Genomic DNA, 26,236 nt, shown 5'->3' with positions numbered 1-26,236 from the left:
GTTTGAAGCAAGCCTCAAGGAGATGGAATCGTCATTTTGATGAAACAGTCAAAGAGTTTGGCTTTATTCAAAACGAATATGAAGCATGTGTTTAAAAGAAAGTTAGTGGGATCCATGTGGCATTCCTAGTACTATAGTGAATGACATACCTTCTCTACAGGCTGTTAAGACTTGGTTGGGAAATAGTTTCTCGATGAAGGACTTAGGCGATGTTACCTATATTAGGGATCAAGATCTATATAGATAGATCAAGGAGATTAATCGTCCAAAGTCAGAGTACATATATTGACAAGGTATTGCATCATTTTGGGATGCAACAGGGAAAAAGAGGATATGTCCCAATGTCTCATGGGATAGTGATCTCATAAGATAACTGCCCTAAATCATTAGATTATAAGGGACGTATGAGCAAAATTTCATATGCTTCGGCAATTGGATCTATAATGTGTGCGATGATATGTACTCATCCTGATGTTTCGTATGCCTTGAGCATGACGAGCAGATACCAGTCTAATCCATGTGAAGGTCACTAGAAAGCTGTCAAGAATATTCTTAAGTACTTAAAGAGGACTAAAGATTCATTTTTGGTGTATGGAGGAGATGAGAAGCTGGTTGTAAAGGGTTACACTAATGCTAGCTTCCAGAGAAACGGAGATGATTCAGTATCTCAGTCAGGTTTTGTGTTTTGCCTTAATAGAGGTGCTATAAGCTAGAAGAGTTCAAATAAAAAGACAGTAGCTGATCCTACAATGGAAGCTGAGTATATTGCTACTAGTGAAGCAGCCAAATCGGCTTTTTGGATGCGTAAATTCATAACGGGACTTGGTGTGGTTCCATCGATCGCAGATCCAGTTGATATCTATTACGATAACAATGGAGCCATTGCAGAGGCTAAAATATCAAGGGCTCATTCCAGAGCAAAGCATATACTTAGAAGATATCACCTTCTTCGAGAGATTAATGAGAGAGGAGTTATACATATATGTAAAGTACATACTGATGATAATGTTGCAGACCCACTGACTAAGGCTTTGTCGTAGCAGAAGCATGATGGCCATACTAATTCCATGGGTATTAGATACATGGGTGATTGGCTCTAGTGCAAGTGGGAGATTTTTAGTGTTTGTTCCCTAGAGACAACACTATTATATTTTGTTAATGACATTTGGATTATTAATATTTATGTTCTATCTTATTCTTTTAAATAATTTATTAAGTCTTAATTTACTGCGATATAAATATTAGATTAATAAATATCCTTGGAATATGATATGAATTCTATGTCTCTAAGTACGTGACTTAGAAATGAGATTATGTGAATAGTATTGATATTACCAAATATCCCTAGTCGAGTATTATTATTAAGGGACAATAATAATGCATTAAGACTAGTGTGTTTGTTGACTAATGATCACATCTCATTGATCATAGGTATAGTGATACTAAAGTCGAAAACACATGCAGATGTAAATATACATGGTGCTGGATAGACCCAATGTGAGATTTCTACATGTCTGTTGTGTCATAAGTAATTCTCACAGTGATAATGATGTAATGGTCCTTCAACTTGAAATCATTATATTTCTATACAATGATTAATATACTTTGATTACATCAAAAGTTTCCTTTGACCGGGTAATGATTAAAGTGGACTTCGGGTATATTAAAAATTGTGTGAGAAATATGAATGATCTAGAAAGGATTTAACTCTCGTAATTATTGGAGAGATATTATTGGCCTCTTGTGTGAGCTAGACTATGAAATGCGTAGCGTCGCGCTCAAATGTTGATTTAAAATGATAGTCTACTCATTGATCAAGGAAACCTGGATTAAACCATGAAGAGGATAACACATAACATGCCTCGAGTTTAATCTATAATATTTGGTTAAAGGGATTATATTACTTTATACATTATTCACGAAAGGTTAAATCGATCACCGATTTTATTATTATTACTTGGGTAGCAATGATGTATTACTAGATGCCACTCATTTTTTATATTTTAAATATAAGATATTTAAATTATTGCCAACGTAATAATAACCTATAGGGTCACATAAAGAAAGCATGGAGGAATATTTCATTCAAATTCGGATTTGAATTCAAAAGGAAATTTATATTATTTATTATTAATTGAGTTGGACTTAATTAATAGGATAAATGAATTTCAAATTTGTATATTATTAAATCCGAAATTCAGTTGTTATTTAGTAATTGAGTTAAACTTAATTATTAAATAAATAGAATTTCATATTTTAATAAACTCTAACTTGGATTAGGGTTAAGACTGTTTTTGGCCTCTCTATATAAACATCCTTAAGGCTAAAATTAGGGTTACGTTTTTATTAGATAAAAACATAAAACCCTAGCAGCTAAAGGTGAGAGAGAGAGAGAGGGAAAACATGTCCGTTCTTGGCGCTAGTACACGCCTCCTCCGTACCAGCTTTCGTGTGGATACCTCTATGGCGTAGATCGTTAAGGCGGAATACGTGGTGTTCGGTTAAAGCTAGGATCTCCTTTTGACAATCATAATCGTAAAGATCTTTAAGGTAAACATCTCATCCACGAATTAAATATTGTTTTTTGCATGGATCCTGCAGTGGGTTTCGGTTTATTCTGTTTTTACGGTTTTATTTATTATTTTCGCTGCGTATTATGCCTCGAAACCCAACAGTTACGTTATAATTCTAACATTTTCCATACATATCTAAATCAACTACGATCCTATAAATCAGCACCTTCTGATTTATCTAGCAGTCCTAACTTATCATCCAAGTCATTCGCAATGGATAGCCTGATCAATGGATATATGATATAGCTTCAATGGATAATCATTTGTATATATCAACGGATGACTAAAGATCATCGATGATGATACCAAAGCTTTCAACGGATAATCATATCACAGAAGTTAATGATATCCTGATTATTAGACAGATCGTGATCTTCGACTTAGCCAGTTCTCAATAAAAAGACCTTTACGTAAAGTCCAGAATCAACAAATTCTGACTTACGATGAATTTTATACGAATTTTACAAGACTGTTGATTTTTGTATAGAAAAGCCCTACGAAATTTTAATGATAAAAATGAGGAAGAAGAATAAAATGTACTTATGACGATACAAAGCCCCATCTCTTAACAAATAAGTTATCCGTATTAGAATCTGATCTAAATTTTAGGCCCATTAGTTTAATTTAATTTTAATATCATAAAATTTATCCAATTTTAATTCTATTATTCTATTATTAATCTAATCCTAAAAATTACAGGATATTACATACTACCCTACTTAAAAAGAATTTGGTCCCAAAATTCACAACAATCTTATACATCTACACCTTCTAATCTCTTATAGGTCAAACTTAAATTATGGTCCACAAGATTGAATCCTAGGGAATGTACTTGCCCCATAGCTAATACTCTGAAAGACAGCTGGCTCTGTTAGCAACTGCCACACTTTAATCTACTCTAATACAAGGTCCTCTAACTTGAATGTTATCCAACTCGAAATCTTAGACAAAACCTGAAATATTAAAAGAATGAGCTGCGAAGCCCAGCAAGCAACTATTGTCCAACGGCTCAAAATAATATTTTAATTTTTTGAACACACTTTATACATATAACACATTAACATATCACATATAATAAGACAAATATTCGATAACAATTAGCATAAGATTCACACGATATTTCCTACAACAATTATCAAAACAAAGTGCTCAACATATTCTATAATCCACATCATTAAAATTCCTAATCAATCAATAAATCTTAATAACAAATTCTTATCTTTAGTCCCATAGTCCTAAATCACACATTATGTCACACTTTGTCAGTGACCGGCATCTTATACTTTAAGTCACACTTCCCAAGTGGCCCGGTTCTAATTCTTATTCGATGAGGGCTAGTTTACGTCTCTCGTCAAGTGAAACCTAAGCTTGACAGAGTATCGATGTATTCCGGAATGTGCGCAAACTAGTTCTAAGTTCTATGTATCACACTACCCAGTGATCGGGTTCTAATTCTTACACATGACTAAGAATGGGGATTTCCGAAAATTTGTTATATTATTATTCATATATCGATATCACAATTAAAATAAACAAACAAATATTGTAGAACATGTAATCAGACATAACAGAATACGTTGCACAATAAATATGAAGTGACGAATAGTCCACTTACACAATAATTGAGAACACATAGGCAGACAACGTATACGGAGAAACGGAAAGTTACTTACAAAATACATAAGCAAACTAATAATACGGAGCAACGAATAGTTACTTGCATAACACGTAGGCAAACAAATAATACAGAGCAACGAAAAACTACTTGCCTCAATCACGCACATAGATAAATCACATCAGAACACATATTCAATCATTAGCAACCCATCAAATATGGCACATCTAAAATCTCGATCTTCTTCACTATTCTGATTCTGATCAGATCCTTATTTGCCACTTTTTGACTCGCTAAACGATATTTTCTTAGAAAATACTAATCACGAAAGTTGTAGAGAATGAAAAGACCTTTCCGAAAAGTCTATAATCAACAAATTCTGACTTACGATTAATTTTATACGAATTTTACAAGACTGCTGATTTTTGTATAGAAAATCCCTACGAATTTTTATGATAAAAATGAGGAAGACGAATAAAATTTATTTATAACGATACAAAACCCTCTCTCTTAACTAATAAGTTATCTGTATTAGAATCTGATTCAAATTTTAGGCCATTTAGTCTAATTCAATTTTAATATACTAATCTTTATCCAATTTTAATCCTTTTAATTCTATTATTCTATTATTAATCTAAAACTTACAGGATATTATTTACTACCCCACTTAAAAAGAATCCGGTCCATAAATTCATAACAATCCTATATGTCTACGCCTTCTTATCTCTTATAGGTCAAACTTAAACAACGGTCCACAAGATCGAATCCTAGGGAATGTACTCGTCCCATAGCTAATACACTCCGAAAGATAGATGGCTATGTTACCAACTCCCACACTTCAATCTACTCTAATACTAAGTCCTCGAACTTGAATGTTATCCAACTCGAACTCTTAGACAAAACCTGAAATATTAAAAGAAGGAGCTGCGAAGCCCAGCAAGCAACTACCGTCCAACAGCTCAAAATAATATTTTTAATTTTTTGAAAACACACTTTATACATATAACACATTAATAGGTCACGTAGAATCACACAAATATTCGAAAATAATTAGCATAAGATTCACACGATATTTGTAATAACCCCAATTTTTGGAATTTTTTGAAACACGGATGAATAGTAACTTTTGCTGATGATGCTGATTAAGAAAAATTATCAGACCACGCTATATAGGAGTACTGTTATGGAAATTCTAAGATCGTATTAGTATTCCATAAAGTAAATAAGTGTATGTAAAGATCGTCAGAATCTAATTCCGAACACTTTGATTTTTCTCGAAAATCCACCAGATACCGAAAGAATTGAGTATAAGGTAACATGATTAAAGGGATTTAAATTCAAGGATTATAAGAGAGGATTATAAAAAGGAATATAATGTATTGAGAAAGGTTAAGGGAACCCAAGTAATAAGATCCCGGGTATGATCCCTCAAACGATCAACGAGAAAGAGAGTTAAGCGAACCGTAAAACAAATAAATGTCCAAGGGGCAAGCAAATGCAAGTAACATGAGAAGGAAGCTTCTAATATAAGCTAAAACATGTGGTTAGAAGCAAGGTGACATCATCACACCACAAGAATGAGACATGTGGCAAAGTAGTGATGCAAGCAATGACATAAGCAAGTGAAAACAAGATATTTAGCCAATAATTAACCACAACCATGCATTCTTTGCACAAATATCAAGGCAAGACAAGAAAGCAAAAGCTCTCCCCCATTTCTTTCTTCTTCCATTCGGCCTTTTCAAGAAATGAAGAAATAGATTTTCAAAACTCAAGTTCTAGGCCATGGAAAATTACAAGGTTTGTTTCCTTGGATCCTATATTTCATAACTTAGTTATACCATGAGTTTAAGATCAAGATTCCATGGTTTGCATAGCTAATCCACTCATCAAAGATGATGATGAATAGTAGTGAATAGTAACTTACTTTGATTTTCTTGATTTTCATGAAAGCTTAAGGTTGATTAAGCATAGATCAAGGTTCCTAGAGGCTTGTTAGTGACTACCCACTCTCCAAGGAAGGTATAAACTCTTGAACCCTTAGTTTTAAGTTTGGTTTGTTTGGATGATAATAGTGCTTAGATGAATGGGTTTAGTTTGATGTTGATGGATGTTGGATTGTTGTTGAATTGGTGATGATTTGGTGTAGTTTAAACTTTGGAAATCGTTAGGTTATAGCCGTCGTAATGCCCGATTTTCTATAAACTGTTTTGTGATTAACTGTTGGACCCGAACACCCACTTCTATAAACTAACCACTTCCATGCTTAGATAGGTTATGTTTCAAGCTTCGTTTTGATATGTGGTTTGCTTGAATCCGATGTACGGTTTAGGAGAAACGACCGTTTTAAGTAACGGTGTTTCGCGAATGAACCTTTACCCCTCGCCTTACTTTGAAACCTTGGTTAAGGCCCTTAAATGACTAATTGGAGCATGAAACATTTATGTAGAGTGTGTTAGGCAGTTGATAAGACACTCGCGAAAGAATCGCCTTAAAACTCGTAATGGGTAAATTATTAAAAATGGTGGAGCCGAGGGTACTCGAGCGACTTAAGTAAATCGTTAAGCGCAAAACGCGCGTTAGAGTCTGAGTTGGTTAGAGTATAGATTTACAAGTGAATTTGTTTTAATTCCAACTTACTTGTTGCTTATAGGTTACCAGACTCGTCCCGAGCCATTCGTAACCCCCAGTCGCTCAGGCAAGTTTTCTACCCGTTATAACTGTTGTTGTGATGTATATAGGTATTTGCATTATCTTGCGATAGATGCATGTTGGTTAATTAGCAAATATTGTAATATATTGAAGCATGCTGCTATGGTATATATATGCATGCATGTTTCGTATTCTTTCCATATATATAATTGTTGATTCAGTTGATAATACCTATGCTAGAGGATAGCGGTAATTTGCATATACCCTTAGTATAGGGACCCAAAGGTGAAAATATTTTCTAAAATCTGGAGTCGAGGATCCCGAGTAGATTTTGTATATATGGATATAAATATATATATATATATATACTTATATATATATATATGGTCATAGTTTTCAAAACTATTAATCGAATAAGGTTTATTCGATAACTTTATTTTATTAATGAATATTATCTTGAATATTCATTCGAGGGCTTATGACTCAGCTTATTTTATTTATTGAATATTATTTGAATATTAATTTGAGGATCTATGACTCCGATTATTTGCTGAGATATATTCTTTATTTTATTAAAGAATAAGGTGTCGATAATCAAACTCACTTTTGATTATTCAAATAAAGATAGTACTTTCGTATAGGTATATCTTTGGATATTTAATATTCATTTCAAGTATAAGTTTCAAAACTTCTACTTCAATTATTTTTATAAAGATTATTCTTTATGGAAATATTATTTAAATAATAATATTCAGATATTTTCTAATATATTGGGACTGATTTATTTTGTTAAATCAGCATCACTCCAAACATTCTTAAAAATGTTTTGCGAGTCTTTAAAATGATTTTTAAAAGTTAGAGCGGATCCCAAAACTCATTTTTATATTTAAGATCCTCCTTTCGAAGGGGATTTAAATACTCGCTCAAAACCTGAGGGATCCGGCTCTGTGGTGTGTTTTATATTCGCAACAAGGTTGCTGTTTTGATAAATGAATTGATTACTTACCCATCACTCGGGAAGTAAAATTTTGGAACAAGTTAATCCATTAACAGGCATCGCCTGGGAAATATCGGTGAGTTCTCCTTTCCAAATAGATACGACTTCTTGGTGGAGCCGTATCAACAAGTTTCTACTTGGGGAAAGTGGGGACAAGCTTTACGTTTCAGAGTCATGGATTTCATCTGAACTAGGAGTGGCGTAAGTGGCCGAGTAGCGCCGGCCCAGCCTTATTATATTGGCCCAAATGGCCTGGAAGTTCCGCTAAGGCGGTCCATTCCTTAGGAGTTCAGTGTTCGGTTGACTAGTAAATCCGACAGGTTCTCCTCTACATGTAGAAAATGGTGGGGTTGTACTACTACGACTGATCATCGTAAGTGGTCTTCCTGGCGCGGCAAACTCCCGTAATGAGTTCATCATCCAATTGGATATTTCTGCAACACTACCCAGAGCACTTCGATAGAAAGGCTACGGTTGGGCGATTGTTGAGTGTTGGCAGGGTCAAGTTTTCAAAATGATGTTTGCATCAAATGAAGTATCTCGTAACTTCATTTTATTTTGATGATATTTTAAAGATTTAATCTATTCAAATCTGGTCTTGTAGTCTCATCTACGTGATGAACTTTTGAAACTAATTATAACTTGAACGGTGGTAGTTCAAGTAGTATTTGGAAAAGATATAAGTATATTGGAGTATCTTGTAACTTCATCTTTTAAACTTATATCTAGTAAATGATTATCTTATGCATGACAAAGATTTTCAGAAAAATGTTGAGACAAGGTTAGATATATGAGATCACCTTGCAACGATATTTTTATACAGTTATACACTGGAACTCTGTGTATATTATGCATGGAAGAGGACTTCCAAGATTTTGAAAAGTATATATATATATATATACTGAATATTTTGCGACTTCATCACATTAAGATATCAAACTTGGTTCATTTCTTTTGACCAAGACTTTCATGAGTACTATGAGAATGCTCATATATTATAAATTATTATACATATTATTTCGGTGGGCTTGCTGCTCACCCTTGCTTTCTTCTTTCATCACACAACATCAGATAGACAAGATGAACAGGACCAAGCTCCTAATTCGCGAGCTGATAGGAAACGTTCCGCAGTTTTCTAGAAGCACTGATGCCGCCATAGCTGAGGTAGGAACTACCAATAGGCTAGGCTTTCAACTTTTGATGTATCAGATTATGTATATTTATGAATTGTAATAATGGCAAAGAAAATGTAAATTTATTCAGAAAACCTTTTAAGGTGTATTGGCAGATAATTGTGGAATAAAATGACTTGTGATTATTTTTGGATGTTCATCTCTGAGACTATAACGTGTGGTGTGTGTGTTTATTGTGGGGTCACAGTACAGAGTAGTTGATTAATTATTAAGATTGGGTGTTATTAAGGGAAATGGAACTCGTGACAACCCGGATCCCCGACCCCGGATTTGGGGGTGTTACAGAAATGGTATCAGAGCTAAGCGTTATAAACCTCAGAGATGATGTGACGTTAAGATAATAAGTTAACCAAGATAATAAGAACTCTTGCCAAGTTCATAGTCGGGCTACCTAACGTAGTACTGACAGTTAAAACCCTTATGGGAACCCTTATAAAAATCGTGATAGGAGCGTAGTTCGTTATCGTATATGGTAGCGGAACTCCGAACCCTGAGGTTGAGGAGCAACAGCGCGATGATGTTTTATTAGTTATTGGAGATCAGATTGTGGATCCGATAGAGCGTCCTAACGCGGGACCGGATGATGTTCATATTGAGGATGTAGCGGTTGAGGATGTTGTCCTAGAAGGGATAGTTGCTGAGGAGGATCCCATGGAGGATCCTGACAAGAATGAATAAAGGACCACTGATGAATTGATGACCATGGTTAGGTCAACTACCAGAGGTAGGATTGGTCGGTCACTATCAGAGGTTCGTTCAAGTTTGTAAAGATAGTAGCCCCTTTAACGCGGCTTACTCATAAGACTGAGAAGTTTGAATAGACAGAGAAATGCGAGAACAGCTTTTAAGAACTGAAGCAAAGGTTGGTGACGGCCCCTATGTTGGCGTTGCCGGATGGAAAAAGGAGATTTTGTGATTTGTAAGTGACGCTTCGCATAAGGAATTAGGGTGCTTCTTATATAGCATAGCAAGATAATCGCGTCTGCGTCAAGACAATTAAGGGAATTTAAAATTCGATATCCCCACCCATGAGCTTGGGCTCGTGGCAATAGTTTTTCCCTAAAGATTGGAGGCACTACTTGTATGGAGAGAAGTGCAAGATTTACACAAACCATAGGAGCTCTAGTACATTTTTACGTAGAAAGAGCTCAACATACGCCAGAGGAGGCGGTTAGAGCTAATCAAGAATTATGATTGGGAGATTCTTTATCATTCGGGGAAAGCCAATGTGGTGGCTGATGCCCTTAGTAAAAAGGAGAGACCCAAGATGATAATGTCTTTGGGATAGTTTATAAGAGATTTTGAGAAAATGGAAATAGAAGTGAAGGTAACCGGAGCCGGTACCGAAAAGCTGTTTGAGATTGCAATATAGACCAAATTTTTGGAAAAGAACATATTGTGCCAGAAAAAGTGATGAATGAAGGCAGAGAGTCAATGACTGGAGAAGAGATCCACATCGAGAAAGATGATAAGGGAATAGTGAGGTGTTCCTACAGAAATTGGGTTCCAAAAGTTCAAGAGCTTAAGGATGAGAACTTAGATAAGAGCCATAGTTTGAGGAATAAGATTTAGGGCAAACCCTGAATGTGATAGTCAGGGAGGTTGCCATCAAGAAAGAAAGAACCCATAACATAATAGAGTGGAAAACATGGTTTTTAATGTATAAGATAACCCCGATTATGGGAGAAGGTTGAAACATTTCATACTAAGGAAACAGAAAGTCGAGTAAGGAAAGGAGACCCGAGATGGTACTCCTATACGACAATTTATGGACCAGTCTAGACAAAACTTAGACTATTATCCCCAACCACCACCCTGAGGAAACAATGCGGTGAGAAATTCTTTCAGGACCTTTAAGTCGCTAAGCTCTCAGAGTTCCAAGGAACAAGCTGACCCAGTCGAGGCAAGAGCCTGGCTAAAGGAAATACAGGAATCATTTGAGATTCTAAATGATTGACGAATCACAAAAGACTATTTTTGTCACTTACCCTCCTAAGAGAGAGGCCACCCGCTGGTGAAAGACCAAGAAAGGCACGGAGCCAGAGGTTAGAATAAACTGATTTAAGTTCAGTCAATTGTTTTCGGGAAAGTAATTCCCAAAGATAAGGAGATAGTGTAAAAGCTTTAGAGCCAGAACAAGGGCAGACGAGTATGATGAATTATGAATCTAAGATGTAAAAGTTGTCAAGATTCGTTCTGAAGACACGAATCCAGAATGACGGGATGTTTGAAATCAATGCTTATGTTGTGTTGGTTCATGAAATAATGATAAGAGAAAGGAATATAACGGCAATAGAGTTTGAGGAATGATAAGGGAGTTGGGTATGAGGAAACCCTAAAGACTCGTAGAAATAAAAATAGAAGAGTATGTAATCGTCAGGATGAGGGTGATTCACCATGAGTTAAAATTGATGGTTGAGGGCATAAGAGATACATATATTTTATCCCCTGTAAGTTGGGAAGATTCGAGGAAACCTTGAGATAATTCGAAGGATAAATAATGAGACGCGGATAGACTGAGGAGACAAGAAAGTAAGAAATTAAGAAAATTGGATGAAGGAAGTGACCTTCAAGAAGGTGAAGTGTAAGATCGGTGGCATGATACCCAGAAAGGGAGACGCCAGATATGAAAGATATCCCAACATTGAGGTGACTGTTGAGATAAACAACAAAAGTAAATAAGGAATTATTAAGAAGAAGTTCACGTTGAACATGACCAATATCTTCCAGGTCATCCTTGTTATCGTTACCAAATTAGGGAAGAAAAGCGGATGACCATTGTTATCTTTTGGAGGCCATATTGATTGACCTCATTTTGAATACAGATGTTATTGCGAAATTAGGCATATACTATCGAGGTGGGAATGATTGAATAAGACACCCTTATTAGGGGTATATGACTTGATTTATCCATGGAAGGATGCATGTACCTTTTTAAAGATGGAATTAAGGATAGAACATCGGTAACTTAAAACGAATCCTAGGGGAATGCCTAAAGGTTGGCATTTCACCCTTAATAGGGGCAGTATGAGTTTTGACAGTATGATTGGGAAAGGGTTAAGGTAACAACAACCTTTAAGACTCAGTGGAGAAATTTTTCAGAAGTATATAGACAATGGTTCTAGTAATAGTAAATGGTATTTCGATATGCCCTGTATCTAGGGAATACAGGAGGAACTATTGAAAGATAACCTTAGAGGTTTTGCATGGAGAAAGGTAATATTCAAAATTCTCAAGAATAAAAATGTTGATAAAAGGAATATGACGTGATTATAATGATGCCAAGTGTGGCACGTGTTAAACCACGAGAAAGTATGGATCGAACCAGTAAAGGTCGGAATTGTTCAGGGCAATTAGGACCTAAGACAAAAGATGTTCTAAGTACGATCGAGAGTCAGTCGCGACAGTGATTAACCTCTAAAGACTGAGGCAATAACTTATGGAAAAATGGTGATTTTTTTTTACTCATCAGATTTTAAGGAAAGCATTTTCACATAAGCTGTGATTGAAATAAGGTAGAAAATTTATTTGGAGATGGTTAAAGTGACATTGACTGTAAGGAAATTTTACTATCAGGAAAGGCCAAAGAGGTGGCCGACACTTTAAAGGTAAGAGGATAATTATAGGCGCTTGTGCCAAAAGAATACAGTGATGATGGTTAAAACTGTGAAGGTTGTATTATGGTTTGGAAGATTGACATTCCTTCTGATGACTGTGCAATACCCAACCGTAATAGTAGTTGGTAAAGGTTTAATTCGTGTAATCGCCATGAACGGGCTATCTATCTTAGAAGGTCCTATCTTGAGAATAATCCAGGACCATATTTCAAAAAGGACTAAACGAACCTTTGAGTTAAGTCTTCAATTGAAGGCATACGATTAAGAATGGTATTAACCTGCTATAGTTGCTTTGATTGAAACTTTTCTGCAATTTTATCTGCTTCATGTCATGAATGTATGTCAGGATCAGGAGTGTTCTTCATGAATCAGGAATGGTGATTATGTTACCTCCTTAGAAGGATTTGATACGACATGTATGGACTCCGTATGGTTAGATATTAAGATTTCATGGAAAATGAATGACGACAGTAAGTCAGTGGTGGACCATAGTAGTGCAGCAATGATTCTGCGAGTAATGAGTCGATTACAACCATGAGAGTTGTATTGGAATGGATGTTGAGATTAAGTACCACTAATCGGGTCATGGTGATGTATAAGTTATCATTGAATAGACTAATTAGGTAGATTATTTACCTATTGAATATTTATTCCTCCTTATTAATTGAGGGTCGTATGACTATACGAGGAAGTTTGCGATGCAAGCATAGAATTCTAGTAACGATGATGTCTAGAATGAGATCCCAGATTCGATTTTCAATGTCGAGGGAGTTTCAAAGGTGATTGTGTATAAGCTCGAGGAAGAGCATGGGTCCATAGAATGATGGACGGGATAGCGAAAATATTTAGGCATGTGAAATACGATGCTATAATACTTGATGTTGATATAAATACATATATGTTTTGTTCTCCTATGACAAACCTCTATAGTTCAGAGGTAGATTCCAAGCCAGATATTTTATGGCAATAATTTTTTTCATATATAAAATTCTCTTCAGTTCGTTCTTTTCTCTTCTTTTCATTTCATGTAAGCTGAGAAGAACAACCCTTCCAGAAGGGGAGGTATTGCCGAATGACTATCTATCTTTGTGATAGAAGCCTAGTAGGATACCACATGATGTTTAATTGCTTGTCAAGTACTAAAGGCTGGCCACCTTCTGTACTAACTATGCAATAGAACAAGTGTTCATGATCATAGTGATCTCTCAACAAATTCCTTTACTTCTATATGATTGATCAAACTTTGGGAAATAGAAACATCTGAAAAAGGAGTAGTAAAGTTATGGTGGTATTCAGAATGGAAGCACATTCGTGATACTAAGATTGACGTGGTTATTAAAAGGTTATAGAACGCTAACAAGCAAAAGTATAACCAGTATAATATTAGGAACGGAAGGTAGTAGCGATTACGAGCTGGAAAAGAATAGGTATTAAGAAGCAAAAGCTCTAATGCTAAAAGCTATAATAAGAGTCTGTGCAATAGACTTGAAAGAATTTGGAATGATCACTTAACACGGATTAAGTTTTCTTACGATAATAGATCATATGTCATTATCGAGATATCGCCTTATGAGATCCTTGAGGGAAGACAATGTCGATCTCCCTTATGTTAGGATGAAGTTGTAGAGCGCAAGATGCTCGGACCCGCAGTAGCCCAAAGGGCTATGGATATAATAGATCTAATCAGAGGACGGCTGGTAGTAACCCAAGATGGACATAAGAGGTATGCTGATTTGACTCGAAAGGACAAAGAGTATGAAATAGGGGACCTAGAAATGTTATAGGTATCCCTTGGAAAGGATTGATGAGGTTCGGAAAGAAAGGAAAGCTAAGTCCACAAATTGTTGGACCCTTGGATATATTAAGACGTTTTGGGAAGTTAGCATATGAGCTAGCCCTACCCCCGAACATGTAGTAAGTTCATAGCGTGTTCCATATATCAATGTTAAGGAAGTGTAATTCGGATGCCAGACAAATAGGGGCATATGAGTGCATAGACATGCAACCAGACGTAACCTATATGGAGCAACCAGGAAGGGTTATAGAGTGAAAAGGAACAAGTGCTTAGGAGAAGGATTATCAAACTCGGCAGAGTTTGGTGGTAGAACCACAACGTGGGAAAATTTACTTGAGAGTTAGAAAGTGCAATGCTAAGAAAGTATCCCTATTCATTTATATCTGATTCCGGGACGGAATCCTTTTAAGGAGGGGAGACTGTAATAACCCCAATTTTTGGAATTTTTTGAAACACGGATGAATAGTAACTTTTGCTGATGATGCTGATTAAGAAAAATTATCAGACCACGCTATATAGGAGTACTGTTATGGAAATTCTAAGATCGTATTAGTATTCCATAAAGTAAATAAGTGTATGTAAAGATCGTCAGAATCTAATTCCGAACACTTTGATTTTTCTCGAAAATCCACCAGATACCGAAAGAATTGAGTATAAGGTAACATGATTAAAGGGATTTAAATTCAAGGATTATAAGAGAGGATTATAAAAAGGAATATAATGTATTGAGAAAGGTTAAGGGAACCCAAGTAATAAGATCCCGGGTATGATCCCTCAAACGATCAACGAGAAAGAGAGTTAAGCGAACCGTAAAACAAATAAATGTCCAAGGGGCAAGCAAATGCAAGTAACATGAGAAGGAAGCTTCTAATATAAGCTAAAACATGTGGTTAGAAGCAAGGTGACATCATCACACCACAAGAATGAGACATGTGGCAAAGTAGTGATGCAAGCAATGACATAAGCAAGTGAAAACAAGATATTTAGCCAATAATTAACCACAACCATGCATTCTTTGCACAAATATCAAGGCAAGACAAGAAAGCAAAAGCTCTCCCCCATTTCTTTCTTCTTCCATTCGGCCTTTTCAAGAAATGAAGAAATAGATTTTCAAAACTCAAGTTCTAGGCCATGGAAAATTACAAGGTTTGTTTCCTTGGATCCTATATTTCATAACTTAGTTATACCATGAGTTTAAGATCAAGATTCCATGGTTTGCATAGCTAATCCACTCATCAAAGATGATGATGAATAGTAGTGAATAGTAACTTACTTTGATTTTCTTGATTTTCATGAAAGCTTAAGGTTGATTAAGCATAGATCAAGGTTCCTAGAGGCTTGTTAGTGACTACCCACTCTCCAAGGAAGGTATAAACTCTTGAACCCTTAGTTTTAAGTTTGGTTTGTTTGGATGATAATAGTGCTTAGATGAATGGGTTTAGTTTGATGTTGATGGATGTTGGATTGTTGTTGAATTGGTGATGATTTGGTGTAGTTTAAACTTTGGAAATCGTTAGGTTATAGCCGTCGTAATGCCCGATTTTCTATAAACTGTTTTGTGATTAACTGTTGGACCCGAACACCCACTTCTATAAACTAACCACTTCCATGCTTAGATAGGTTATGTTTCAAGCTTCGTTTTGATATGTGGTTTGCTTGAATCCGATGTACGGTTTAGGAGAAACGACCGTTTTAAGTAACGGTGTTTCGCGAATGAACCTTTACCCCTCGCCTTACTTTGAAACCTTGGTTAAGGCCCTTAAATGACTAATTGGAGCATGAAACATTTATGTAGAGTGTGTTAGGCAGTTGATAAGACACTCGCGAAAGAATCGCCTTAAAACTCGTAATGGGTAAATTATTAAAAATGGTGGAGCCGAGGGTACTCGAGCGACTTAAGTAAATCGTTAAGCGCAAAACGCGCGTTAGAGTCTGAGTTGGTTAGAGTATAGATTTACAAGTGAATTTGGTTTAATTCCAACTTACTTGTTGCTTATAGGTTACCAGACTCGTCCCGAGCCATTCGTAACCCCCAGTCGCTCAGGCAAGTTTTCTACCCGTTATAACTGTTGTTGTGATGTATATAGGTATTTGCATTATCTTGCGATAGATGCATGTTGGTTAATTAGCAAATATTGTAATATATTGAAGCATGCTGCTATGGTATATATATGCATGCATGTTTCGTATTCTTTCCATATATATAATTGTTGATTCAGTTGATAATACCTATGCTAGAGGATAGCGGTAATTTGCATATACCCTTAGTATAGGGACCCAAAGGTGAAAATATTTTCTAAAATCTGGAGTCGAGGATCCCGAGTAGATTTTGTATATATGGATATAAATATATATATATATATATATACTTATATATATATATATGGTCATAGTTTTCAAAACTATTAATCGAATAAGGTTTATTCGATAACTTTATTTTATTAATGAATATTATCTTGAATATTCATTCGAGGGCTTATGACTCAGCTTATTTTATTTATTGAATATTATTTGAATATTAATTTGAGGATCTATGACTCCGATTATTTGCTGAGATATATTCTTTATTTTATTAAAGAATAAGGTGTCGATAATCAAACTCACTTTTGATTATTCAAATAAAGATAGTACTTTCGTATAGGTATATCTTTGGATATTTAATATTCATTTCAAGTATAAGTTTCAAAACTTCTACTTCAATTATTTTTATAAAGATTATTCTTTATGGAAATATTATTTAAATAATAATATTCAGATATTTTCTAATATATTGGGACTGATTTATTTTGTTAAATCAGCATCACTCCAAACATTCTTAAAAATGTTTTGCGAGTCTTTAAAATGATTTTTAAAAGTTAGAGCGGATCCCAAAACTCATTTTTATATTTAAGATCCTCCTTTCGAAGGGGATTTAAATACTCGCTCAAAACCTGAGGGATCCGGCTCTGTGGTGTGTTTTATATTCGCAACAAGGTTGCTGTTTTGATAAATGAATTGATTACTTACCCATCACTCGGGAAGTAAAATTTTGGAACAAGTTAATCCATTAACAGGCATCGCCTGGGAAATATCGGTGAGTTCTCCTTTCCAAATAGATACGACTTCTTGGTGGAGCCGTATCAACAAGTTTCTACTTGGGGAAAGTGGGGACAAGCTTTACGTTTCAGAGTCATGGATTTCATCTGAACTAGGAGTGGCGTAAGTGGCCGAGTAGCGCCGGCCCAGCCTTATTATATTGGCCCAAATGGCCTGGAAGTTCCGCTAAGGCGGTCCATTCCTTAGGAGTTCAGTGTTCGGTTGACTAGTAAATCCGACAGGTTCTCCTCTACATGTAGAAAATGGTGGGGTTGTACTACTACGACTGATCATCGTAAGTGGTCTTCCTGGCGCGGCAAACTCCCGTAATGAGTTCATCATCCAATTGGATATTTCTGCAACACTACCCAGAGCACTTCGATAGAAAGGCTACGGTTGGGCGATTGTTGAGTGTTGGCAGGGTCAAGTTTTCAAAATGATGTTTGCATCAAATGAAGTATCTCGTAACTTCATTTTATTTTGATGATATTTTAAAGATTTAATCTATTCAAATCTGGTCTTGTAGTCTCATCTACGTGATGAACTTTTGAAACTAATTATAACTTGAACGGTGGTAGTTCAAGTAGTATTTGGAAAAGATATAAGTATATTGGAGTATCTTGTAACTTCATCTTTTAAACTTATATCTAGTAAATGATTATCTTATGCATGACAAAGATTTTCAGAAAAATGTTGAGACAAGGTTAGATATATGAGATCACCTTGCAACGATATTTTTATACAGTTATACACTGGAACTCTGTGTATATTATGCATGGAAGAGGACTTCCAAGATTTTGAAAAGTATATATATATATATATACTGAATATTTTGCGACTTCATCACATTAAGATATCAAACTTGGTTCATTTCTTTTGACCAAGACTTTCATGAGTACTATGAGAATGCTCATATATTATAAATTATTATACATATTATTTCGGTGGGCTTGCTGCTCACCCTTGCTTTCTTCTTTCATCACACAACATCAGATAGACAAGATGAACAGGACCAAGCTCCTAATTCGCGAGCTGATAGGAAACGTTCCGCAGTTTTCTAGAAGCACTGATGCCGCCATAGCTGAGGTAGGAACTACCAATAGGCTAGGCTTTCAACTTTTGATGTATCAGATTATGTATATTTATGAATTGTAATAATGGCAAAGAAAATGTAAATTTATTCAGAAAACCTTTTAAGGTGTATTGGCAGATAATTGTGGAATAAAATGACTTGTGATTATTTTTGGATGTTCATCTCTGAGACTATAACGTGTGGTGTGTGTGTTTATTGTGGGGTCACAGTACAGAGTAGTTGATTAATTATTAAGATTGGGTGTTATTAAGGGAAATGGAACTCGTGACAACCCGGATCCCCGACCCCGGATTTGGGGGTGTTACAATATTTCCTACAACAATTATCAAACCAAAGTGCTCAACATATTCTATAATCCACATCATTAAAATTCCTAATCAATCAATAAATCTTAATAAAAAAATTCTTATCTTTAGTCCCACAGTCCTAAATCACACCTTATGCCACACTTTGCCAATGACCAGCATCTTCTACTTTATGCCACACTTCCCAAGTGACCGGGTTCTAATTCTTGTTCGATGGGGACTAGTTTACGTCCCTCGTCAAGTGCAACCGAACCTTGACAGAGTATCGATGTGTTCCGGAACGTGCGTAAACTAGTTCTAAGTTCTATGTATCACATTACCCAGTGATCGGGTTCTAATTCTTATACATGACTAAGACTGGGGATTTCCAAAAATTTGTTATCTTATTAATCATAAATTGATATCACACTTAAAATAAACAAATAAATATTGGAGAACATGTAATCAGATATAAAAGAATACGTTACACAATAAATATGAAGTAACGAGTAGTCCACTTACACACTAATTGAGAACACGTAGGAAGACAATATGTACAGAGCAACAGAAAGTTACTTATAGAATACATAAGCAAACAAGTAATACAGAGTAACGAATAGTTACTTACATAACACGTAGGCAAACAAATAATACAGAGCAACAAAAAGTTACTTGCCTCAATCACGTACACGGATAAATCACATCAGAACACATATTCAATCATTAGAAACCCATCAAATACGACACATCTAAAATCTCGATCTTCTCCACGATTCCAATTCTGATCAGATCCTTATTTTCCACTTTTTTATCCTCTAAACGGTATTTTCTTGGAAAACACGAATTACGAAAGTTATAGAGAACGAAAAGACCTTTTCAAAAAGTCTAGAATCAATAAATTCTGACTTACGATGAATTTTATACGAATTTTACAAGACTGCTGATTTTTGTATAGAAAAGCACTACGAATTATAATGATAAAACGAGAAAGGCAAATAAAATATATTTATAACAATACAAAACCCTCTCTCTTAACCAACAAGTAATCTGTATTAGAATCTGATCCAAATTTTAGGACTATTAGTTTAATTCAATTTTAATATCCTAATTTTTATCCAATTTTAATCCTTTTAATTCTATTATTCTATTATTAATCTAATTCTAAAAATTACAGGATATTATAGTGAACCACTTGGACAGGAGTCATTGGCGGCACCGATGACGAGAAAAGAGGAAGGCGATGAGGTTGAGGGGAGATATGAGTACATATATTTCCGTATATTAACATTAAATTAATAAACTATTGTAGTTAGCTATTATATGGGTTTTTAAGGCTAACAAACCAACAACATATATACTGGGTCAAGGTACATCAAAAATGGGTATCTCGGTTATTTTTCCTTATTGTATAAATAAGTGACACTACATTCTAATTGTTATAGAGTTTATTATTACAAACATATTTTTGTTTGTCATCAATCTAAATGATTTACATCATATCCTATAAATGATATTTCATCACACAATTTGTTGATATATACCATGTATTAAATTAATACTAATACTTAGATTAATTATATAAATTTACGAATTATATACTAAAAAAATATGAACTAAAAATGATTATATTAAGAATGCATGCGCATAATAACCATTCATGCTTTTTATTAAATAAATTATATATTCGCTTTCCATACTTCAAGTATTATCCGGTACAAATAAGTAGAAATTCACACAAAAATAATAAAATATGGAATTTTCATGTATATAAGTATTATCAATTTTGTAGTGGTATTAAGTTTTATCGAGTTCATCAATCACATTTTTAACACAAAAAAATTCCGATCACATTTTTAATATACAAACACACAAAATAATTCTGAAAAAGTAATTAAATATTTAGAATATGATTGTATATCACACTGACTAAAGATTACATTATGTCCAGGTAGTGAACCTTCCAAATATATTATTATTTTCCTCTATTTGCCACTCACCGATTAATGTACCATTCTCTTTCTCAAGTATTGTTTACTTCTTCAAAATGCATGATAGGAAATGAATTTATAAAACATATGATCATTGATTTATATTAGTGTTTGGTGCGTCCTTACACGCCATAACATGAAAGATTGATATTGACTAAAAAGAATAATTTTGGTATGATTATTATATCAAATGCAATTAGGAAGCGCTTGTGTATAAGATAATAATGAATGAGTGAAGGAAAAGAGTTATTAAGGTCAAGAATAAAAATTCAAGAAAACTTAATTTCAAATAAAAATTACTAATAGTATATTTTGCAGCAATTTAAACAACCACAGAACATTTCTACAACAACTTTTACAGGATTGCCCTCACCAATGGACAATAAATAATATCAATATATATGTTGTTGCAATTTAATGTTAAATATTGAAGAATATGTTATGCACTAATACAACCACATCTCAAAAAATACTCCTCGTATACAAACAATATATCATCCATCCATAAATAACAATATGAATATACACTAAATAATTAGATTAAAGTAATATTAATTCTTGCAATTTAGAGCATAGGGTTAGTTGAACTCTTAAGCATTAACAACGTATTCAACTCTAGACACGATAACAGGAGCGAATCTGGTGATAATATAATCACTTATTACAGCTCTGCATTCCACTTCTTACAATTTGATTAATAGATTCAATTCTCCTGATTTACTTGTCCACGTATCTACTAATTGAGATACCGGGATGACTATTTTTTCATCTCCATCAGCAAAGGGAACTGGACACATCACAAACAGAATAAGCAAATGAGCCCCAAATCAACAAGGAATTAATCATTTTTGTTCTGTCCTTTCTTTGCTTCTAAATTTTCCCACTGGGTTTTCATGATAATCGTATAGCTAATGATTTAAGCAGTGCGGTGTGAACCAATTAACTGTGCGCTGATTCAGAGAATAAAGATGGCCGACTTGCTTGCTTACCTAAACAAGATTTTACCTGAACACAAGTAATCTAACTCTACACTGTATTGCAACTACAACGCACCATAAACCTAATGGAACGTAACAACAATATCACCCAAGTGTCGTCGGTAAATCAAAGTAATCCAGCTATGAGAGCAGAGAATGCTGGGAGAAACAGCAGAAATTTTTTTGACCGTCCATTGCTTGATGATATTGCTGAAGTAAAAGAGGTCTTTGGTGGCCTGCAGTGTTAGAGGAATTAATATTATCAAAACTCTCAAATGGAAAATGCTATTAAAGAAGAGTATACAACGCCATACTTTTGCAAATAGTTGAGAGCACCACAATAAAGAACATTATCAGGCGTGGGGACCTCCGTCTTGTTCCTGGGATCAGGTTCTGGATTGACAATTCTCATATAAGTTTCTTGGCCTAGATACCATCTATCAAGGTTTGCTGCTCTGAGGTTCCATGCTCCGACATTATCTAGATACACTAAAATAGCTGTCCAACCTCCAGGAAAGACCTGAATTTCGAATTAGTTAAGATCTGGAATGTGCAGTCTATTCCAATTGAAGAATATTCCGAATCAACTTGACAGAGTCAGTAATATAACACCAATAAAAATAAACAAAACTGTGTCCACAAACCGACCTGTGTAGTGCAGCGAAATATAGCATCCCATTTATTATAAGAATTCCTACTTCTCGGAGTCCACTCTCCATAAGCCATCCTACAATGTTTGGAAACAGTTAGGGATATGAGATTGCCAGCATAGAGTCATATATTTAAGGGATAGATCAAAATAGGTAATCGTACCCAACAACGAAAAATGAATATCCGTCCAAGTGAAAGCTCTGTACTACCGTGTCATTGTTCACCAATATAATTTCTACAAATCCTCTATATGTAGCATTTAAGAGGGATGTATGCATTTGGGGTAATCTGCTCTGCGGCCTACTAGGAAAATTAAGCTTGTAAGCCTCTTTGACATTGTACTTGTCTGCAAGCCTTATTGGCACACCAGGATTGATGAATGAAATCCCGTTTAGTGTAGCTCTTAACTTCCCATCTATCTTCACTAGCGGCATACTCTTTAAGATGTATACATCAGTCACTTTGATGGAGCCATAATGGAAAGCACCCTGCGGGTTTGGTCGAGCTCCATTTGCTGAAACATCTTGCCTGGCAATAAAAAAATTCAGATTATGGGTGACACATTACTAAGCAAGTAGACGGTAAAGTAACAGCAATTACAATATTCTTGAAGAATTATGGCAGGGCATGGGGGAACTTTTTAAAGTCCTATGTCATGACTATTTACAAAAATTTTACATTCAATTTTCTTGAATCAAGTTATCAGAATTCAACTGATGGCTTTCTCTAAGAAAAAAATAGAAAGAATCATTTGGCAAATCTCAGTTCAGAAAAATATACTATGTGATGGATTCTTGGGGCAAGATCTTCATTTAAATATAACAATATTTATGGTCTTAAAGATATTGATCAGAATTACATAGGTCAGTAATCAATAGTACGCGGAACGACATGTAGCAAACCTGATCGATAATGCTTGCTTCAGCCCAAATGATTTGTCAAAAGCCTCGTGTGGAGGATCAGGAAGAGGACCAGCTGCCTTCTGTTTAGATTTTGAGTAGTGCAATATAGCAACACCTGTAACCCTCTGCCAAAGTGATTGATTAATAAACCTTGCACTTGCTACAATGTAATAATCATTTTTACCATTCTGGTCCATTGTAACCAAGAAGGAGTAAGACTGTCCAACATGAATGTCTAAGCTTGTGTAGGTTCGTTGCAATGCATAAAATCCCTCTGTCTCTACAAGAAGCAGCTTATGATTTTGAATACGGAAATTTAGACAAGTTGAGATGCCAACATTATGCACGTGCACTCGATAAGTTCTACCTGCAGAGCATCACAGCAGAAAGGCATTTCAGGGTTCAGAGGCTTATGATGAAGTTTACTAATATAATTTGACCTACGAATCCTGTAAACTGTTTTCTACTCTTAACATGATCAATCGTGTACAACAAGACTTCCAGTTTGGGGTTCTATTATGCCAAGTGCTCAAATATTGTAGAGAGGACATATTTTAAACATCACCTGGATCAACATTAATCGTCTCATAACTAATTCCTTTCGGGACAAGAGTGGAGTTATATCGGTAAGGACCCTTTCCATTAATCAGAACTCCATCTGGTATCCCAAGCTCCTTTCCTGAATCCAAGTCCGCCCTTAGCGCCTAGAAATCAAAACATGACAAATTAGAAATAAATCAACTCAGTTAATATAGAAATTTAATTTCATTAACTGGCCATTTTTACAGCAATAGCAAATTACAAACCTTATGGTCTCTATTGTACCAATCACCAATCAGGATAACTACATTCCCATCAGGATTTTTAAAAGGCAATGTGACAACACTGCGGTGCGTGATAATGAAGGCACCAAAACCTCCTGATGCTCTCTGAAAGTTAAGGGATGGAAAGTAAAAGAAGCTACCAATCTGATCCTTAACCTGAAAATTGTAAGTCCAGTTGGATCCTGATTGGATGGGACAATTAGTACCAAGAACACCATCTTGCCAAGAGGCGTGTCGCATATGGACACCAGGCCTATCAAACCAAGCAAAATTAGACAACCACAAACATCTCTCTCACTCACATTCCAAAACACAAACTCGTGAATAAGATTCCTTAACTTACCAAGTCATGAGGAGATTTTCGTTCAATCTGTTATTAACATTCAAACTGACATCATAGTTGGTAGTAACATTTATAACTGGGCCTGGAAACTTCCCGTTAACTGATATAACCTGTAACCAAAAGTACATATCGAATCTGAAAAAAAAATACTGGGAACGTAGCTTTAATGACAACACCGAGCTCAATTAAGGAATAGTACAAATCGAATCGAAATAAATATTCCTAATGTAGCTTTAATGACAACACCGAGTTCAATTAAGAAAAAGTACAAATCGAATCTTAATAAATATATTAAACATAGTAGCTTTAATGACAACACCGAGTTCAATTATTCAGCGTAACAACATTGAATCACGAAAACCAATTAATGTAGCTAATAACATCGTCACATCGCTCAATCACAATAAGAAGACAGCAAGATAAACACAAAATTACTTGGTAATACTGTAACTGAAAAAGGTCTATCGTCACAGGGACTTGTAGCAACCCTTACTACGAGGAACTAAATCACAGTATTAATTTAATCGTATCACATTTTTAAACCGAAACAATAGATAAAAACACGCAGGACTGCATATAATAAAGTATAGAAACAAAAAAAAAAGTTAAGAGAAATTGAACGTTTAGTCGTCTTACACTCGTGAAACAGTTGCAATTTGTACAACATTTGGGGAAAATATGTAAAACAGAGAAAAATGATTAACTGATAAAACATATCGATTTGATTTGAAACAAAAAAAAAATGTAACGTGTAAACTGCAGGGTGTGTGTGTGACGAAGAGAGGAGAGGAGAGGAACTTGTTGAGGGACACCGAGAGGAGAAGCAGTAATGTAGGAGACGTGAAGATCAAAGGTGGCAGCTCCGTCTTCAGAAGAAGAAATTGCAAATGCTAAACAAACTTGGAGAAGAAACAAAGCAACAGAATATCGAATCAATGCCATTAATGTTTTGTTAGTGGTCGAAGGATGTTTAGTACAGTGATGATTTATGTAAAGCCAAATTTAGGCACGGTGCATGTGGCTACATACTTATCAAGAGAGAGAGAGAGAGAGAGAGAGAGTGTGGGGAATGGAAGTTTGGTGAGGCTGCAGGCAGGGGAAAAATATAGTGGTGGTTAGAGGCGAGTGAGAGGGGTGCTCTCTGCGTGTTCTATTTTTACTCGCCCTTTACCCGTACATTCGGTAAATTATCCAAATTGCTAATTTATTTCTATTTTTGTTTTTTTTATTACTTAGCCCCTATGCAACACTTAGTTTTTTTCCACCACAGGCAGGTCTTCAGGTCATACTCACCACCAGTAATCCCTATGTTAATATTTACAATATCATTTTATATTATTAATTTATTCAAGTTCCACCTCTAATTTTTAGTCCAGATAAATCAAATTTTGATAAAATTCTTTATATACATCTTTTCATTCGGACAGTCTCCCTAACTTCAGCTAAATATTTAATTTTTAATTTGTACACGTTTGATTTGATTGCCTTAGGAAGTATAATAGTTAGAGTATTTTCAACCCTCTTACGAATTGTAACAAAATTGTAAACAAAAATTTAGTATTATAGTGGATTTTCATTGAAGCAAGTCTCCCTAAAATTTCAGCAAATTTTACATAATCAATTTTTTATATCATTTTTAACTAATTATTCTAGCTAA

General features: G+C 35.0%; 1 protein-coding gene across 1 annotated transcript; it reads right to left on the bottom strand.

The window, feature by feature from the left end:
- Positions 1 to 21,399: 21,399 nt before the first annotated feature.
- LOC141713251 (monocopper oxidase-like protein SKU5) lies at positions 21,400 to 25,684 on the bottom strand. The gene is made up of 9 exons (XM_074516577.1): positions 25,378 to 25,684; positions 24,580 to 24,689; positions 24,219 to 24,489; positions 23,978 to 24,116; positions 23,413 to 23,779; positions 22,673 to 23,038; positions 22,508 to 22,586; positions 22,174 to 22,379; positions 21,400 to 22,095 (listed from the first exon to the last, which is right to left on the bottom strand). The coding sequence occupies exons 1-9, from the start codon at positions 25,519 to 25,521 to the stop codon at positions 21,987 to 21,989; spliced, it is 1,791 nt and encodes a 596-aa protein (XP_074372678.1). The 5' UTR covers positions 25,522 to 25,684; the 3' UTR covers positions 21,400 to 21,986.
- Positions 25,685 to 26,236: the final 552 nt, after the last annotated feature.

The sequence above is a fragment of the Apium graveolens genome, chromosome 3, assembly GCF_009905375.1.
Source record: "Apium graveolens cultivar Ventura chromosome 3, ASM990537v1, whole genome shotgun sequence".
Classification (NCBI taxonomy): domain Eukaryota; kingdom Viridiplantae; phylum Streptophyta; class Magnoliopsida; order Apiales; family Apiaceae; genus Apium; species Apium graveolens.
The sequence above is the reverse complement of the archived record's forward strand: the minus strand, read 5'-3'. Positions and strand labels throughout refer to the sequence as shown.